Genomic DNA, 5,002 nt, shown 5'->3' with positions numbered 1-5,002 from the left:
TATACATATATTTTGATACAGGGTTTGTAACATAAAAAAAGACAATCAAGGATTAAAATTAAGTGCTATCCATTAGATGATCTATTTTCACAGAAAATATTGATTTTTTAAACATAACATATTCTATTAATTTTTCAGCACAGCAGATAATGATATGCAGAATTTATTTTAAGTTTATAGTAACATCTTATAATGTCTTAGCTTTATTAATGTAAATCAATAAAATTTAACTGTTTGGAGTAAATAAACTACTACCTAAGCTATACATATAAGATGTCTGTTACAATATATTTTTTCATCAAGAGTTATATAACTGAAGAGAGATCAATTTTGTTTTCTTAAGACAAAGTTTGTCTACAATATCATGTCAGTATAATGTTTTTACTTTGACAAATTTTGACAACTCAACAACCTCCGATTGTGGTATTTTCATATTATTCTCTGTGAAATATCTGGTGGAACTGTATGGTTCTGGACACATTTTGGCAGTAGTTCTTGAAAAGATGATGTGGTCTGCTAGAATTTGACTGTATCAAAAGTGATGTGAATCTAGCGACACAGTATCCTCATCACTTAGGTCAAGGTCATCCAGGTCAAGGTCTTCATCTGTAAAACAAACAGGTACATATAATTACATATGATTCATGGCACAGACTTCTCCTTACTCAGACTACTGAAGGTTAGATACAGCTATAGTACATTATACATATATTGCCCCTATAGTAGGGAAACATGATTAACTGTTTCCCTAAAGATAATCATGTTTCACCATGGCAAAATAAAATCATTATACAAAAATAGAACAAGCCATTCAGGTTGATATGTATCGCCTGTGCCCCGCTTTGACCATCAATGCACATATCAGAGAAACTGAGTTAAATGCAAAAACTTAAAGTTTATGGAAATGCTGACCATGAAAGGTAGGCCGCATCCAGCATTTGATGCATGGGCTGAGATGTACTTTGGTTGGTCTAGCACTTTCAGAGAAACTAACTTAAACGCAAAAAATGCTGACAAAGTCAATGGACCATGAAAGGTAGGCCGCATCCAGCATTTGATGCATGGGCTGAGATGTACTACCTAAGATGCATATATGGTGCCAGTTTGGTTGGTCTAGCACTTATACTTTCAGAGAAACTTACTTAAACACAAAAACTTAATGTCGACGCCTTCGCCGCCGTAAAAGCAACACCTAAGTCTTGCTTCCACTTTGTTGCGGCGAGACAATAAAAACACAATGGTTAAGATAATAAGGGACATTGGCATGCATCATTTGTTGTTGAGTGCACCACAAAGAGGCTTTGAGAGGGACTTGACAAAGAAAATAGATTGCTGGAAGGAGACTTGATCCCTTAAGTGGAATCAAAGTTTTGTTGTCGGATGATGCATTTAAACCAATCAGACACACTATAGCATAGTCAAAACATAGTAAATATGTCTAAACTGTCTGATGTTAATTTTTTGTCAAAGAGATTCTTTAACAGTTTCAAATTCAAGAGACTGAAAATTGCAGTTTAATGTTAATGAGCCAGTCATTCAGATAATCAGGATGACAAATCAACTCTGGACTTTGGCTTGGAACTCTTCAGATCATGTTGATACTGTAGACTGTCGAAAGTTGATTACATATGGTTAGGACTAATGAAAAATTACTAGCAAAACCTCGGCTGTAGTAGGGTTATTCATGTGGAATCAGATGTAGATTTTCCTCTACAGTTACGCATGTAAGGTCCCTGGAAACCCTGCAGGGAGTGCCAGTACATTTGTTGATAAATGTAGACATAATAGTTAACAGAACAACAATATGTTACAACCTGTACTATTAAATTACACTCACCAGAGTCAAGAATGAGATTGTCTGGGTCTGACGTTTTCAATGTTTTCTTCTGTTTGGTGGGTCTATCTGTAAATGTATCTAGACTTGTTTCTTCGTCGTCGTCGTCACTCAAATTAAGCTCTTCCAAGTCCATCACACCAGTACTGTCTGACCGATACCCTTGACACCAAACAAAAACAATACATTTAACATATCAATTTTTTCTAACTTTGAAAACGTGAATAATAAATGTTTTTTATCAAGTAATAAATTCTAACTTGACAGGCAAGTGTCGCCCAGTAGGGGATAGTGAAGAAGTTATGTTGGAGTAGCCCTTCTGTGAATATATCATTTAATATAGCACGTTGGGGAAATCCATCAGTAAGATATCATTTGAAAGTTTTGCACTTTGTATTCCCTTACAACACTGTCCTTAAGCCCCTTGGATAGCTCGTTCTTGAGTCAATATTCTGATCCTACCACTTTGTATTCCCTTACAAAACTGTCCTTAAGCCCCTTGGATAGCTCGTTCTTGAGTCAATACTCTGATCCCACCACTTTGTATTCCCTTGCAACACTGTCCTTAAGCCCCTTGTATAGCTCGTTCTTGAGTCAATATTCTGATCCCACCACTTTGTGTTCCCTTACAACACTGTCCTTAAGCCCCTTGGACAGCTCATTCTGGAGTCAATACTCTGATCCTACCACTTTGTGTTCCCTTACAACACTGTCCTTGAGCCCCTTGTATAGCTCGTTCTTGAGTCAATACTCTGATCCCACCACTTGTGTTCCCTTACAACACTGTCCTTAAGCCCCTTGGACAGCTCATTCTTGAGTCAATACTCTGATCCTACCACTTTGTGTTCCCTTACAAAACTGTCCTTAAGCCCCTTGGACAGCTCATTCTTGAGTCAATATTCTGATCCCACCACTTTGTAGTCCCTTACAACACTGTCCTTAAGCCCCTTGGACAGCTCGTTCTTTGAGTTAATATTCTGATCCCACCACTTTGTGTTCCCTTACAACACTGTCCTTAAGCCCCTTGGACAGCTCATTCTTGAGTCAATATTCTGATCCCACCACTTTGTGTCCCCTTACAACACTGTCCTTAAGCCCCTTGGACAGCTCATTCTTGAGTCAATATTCTGATCCCACCACTTTGTGTTCTCTTACAACACTGTCCTTAAGCCCCTTGGACAGCTCGTTCCTGAGTCAATACTCTGATCCTACCACTTTGTAGTCCCTTCCAACACTGTCCTTAAGCCCCTTGGACAGCTCGTTCTTTGAGTTAATATTCTGATCCCACCACTTTGTGCTCCCTTACAACACTGTCCTTAAGCCCCTTAGACAGCTCGTTCTTGAGTCAATATTCTGATCCCACCGCTTTGTGTTCCCTTACAACACTGTCCTTAAGCCCCTTGTATAGCTCGTTCTTGAGTCAATACTCTGATCCCACCACTTTGTGTTCCCTTACAAAACTGTCCTTAAGCCCCTTGGACAGCTCGTTCTTGAGTTAATATTCTGATCCCACCACAAGCTGATGATTTCCAGCAAATCTCATCAAACCTGATTGAAAGTTTCTAAAGAGAAGTTGAAAATATGATTAAGGACGACGATGATGAGCAAAGGTAAATATTACAGCAAAAATAAACAAGAGCTGTTGGAGAACAGCATAGCTCGCCTATGTATGTTATTATAATACTGCAACTTTCAAAAGAAACACATGTATAGTAAAACGTTGATATAGTGCCTGTCAATCTGTTTGCCACCTCACTTACCACCAGGATATTTCAAGGACTGTTAAATGTGTAGTAACATCTATGTGAAGTGATTGTTAAGAAATTAACAAAGTCCAATAAAGCTGTTTTTGGACGCTAAAATATGAAAATATGGTTCAACACATTGCTTACACTACAAATACTTCAACCTTATAATAGACAACAGCCTATTGATGGTGGTGGTCCAACACTACCCAAAAAAACTTGCCCAAAAACTTTAACCTGAAGCTTGCCATAAAACTTTAACCAAGTCCGATGAATCTGTTTTTGGGCCATAACATATGTAAATATTGTCCAGAACAGTGCTAACACTCCATATAAATGCTTCAACCTTATAATAGACAACAGCCTATTGATGGTGGCTGTCAAACACTTCACCAAAAAACTTGCCCAAAAGCTTTAACCTCAAATTTAACTAAGTCCAATTAAACTGTTTTGGGGCCATAAAATATGAAAATATGGTCCAGCACATTGCTTACACTCGACATAAATGACTTTAACTCATAATAGACAACTGTGTATTGAGTGTGATGATCCAGCACTGTCTGGAAAAAACTTGCCCAAAAACTTTAACCTCCCAAGGTGGGACGCCGGGATGACTACATTCTCCGAATAGGCGAGCTAAAAATAGGAACTTACCATTTGTTTGTGTGTATGGTCGGTTACCAGCTGTGGCTGTGACATCACGACTGTGCATGGATACTTCCATGTTGTCGACCTTGTGTTGTAGGGTGGTGATAGTTGACCTGGAAAAGTAATTTAATCTTCAATGAATAAACAAGTAATCAGCTATTTTCATAGATCAGTGATACTGTCTGCAGAACTTTGTAACCAAAGAGTGATCTAATACCAACCAAAATTTCATATACAAGTGATACAATGCCTTGATTACTGAGACCCACATGGTATCATGATACAAAAAGGATTACACAAATATTCGGCTTATTGATATTATTGTTTAAAAGGAAATTAACCTACCAGAAATGTGGAAATAATGCATCATCAAAGAATGATCATTAATGCTTTACCCTCCAGTATGTATAGAGAAATGTTGGCGTAGTCATGAGTGATATTCCAATACAAGAGGCCCATGGGCCTTAACGGTCACCTGATATATTTATACAGAGAGTTGATTTCGTTTTTAACATGAACAGAAATATTATTCAAAGTGACAAAAAACAATAAAACCACCTTATTCAATATCAAGCATACAGATTTCAGACTAAAAAGGATTTGAAACTAGCACCTCTGATTCTAAACAAGGAAAATGAAGAAATTTTAGCACACTGACTCCCTTGAGCCCCACCCTACAGCCCTTGGGGGTAGGGCTGGCTCAAAATTTTCAAAGTATCAAACTGTCAACTCAAGGTTATAATTCCAATCAAGTTATTAACATGTAATATTCAAA

General features: G+C 37.7%; 1 protein-coding gene across 1 annotated transcript in view; it reads right to left on the bottom strand.

Annotated features, from left to right (window-relative positions):
* The window catches only part of LOC110461562, a 12,016-nt gene continuing 7,014 nt past the window's right edge, over positions 1-5,002 (bottom strand). Inside the window, exons 9-11 of the mRNA XM_021515079.1 lie at positions 4,234-4,340; positions 1,838-1,996; positions 1-606 (exon numbers count right to left, since the gene is read on the bottom strand). Of these exons, the coding sequence (XP_021370754.1) occupies positions 533-606; positions 1,838-1,996; positions 4,234-4,340 (340 nt within the window). The 3' untranslated portion in view covers positions 1-532. The remainder of the gene's footprint in view (positions 607-1,837; positions 1,997-4,233; positions 4,341-5,002) is intronic.

Source organism: Mizuhopecten yessoensis, unplaced genomic scaffold (assembly GCF_002113885.1).
Source record: "Mizuhopecten yessoensis strain PY_sf001 unplaced genomic scaffold, ASM211388v2 scaffold10635, whole genome shotgun sequence".
In the NCBI taxonomy this organism is placed as follows: Eukaryota; Metazoa; Mollusca; class Bivalvia; order Pectinida; family Pectinidae; genus Mizuhopecten; species Mizuhopecten yessoensis.
The sequence above is the reverse complement of the archived record's forward strand: the minus strand, read 5'-3'. Positions and strand labels throughout refer to the sequence as shown.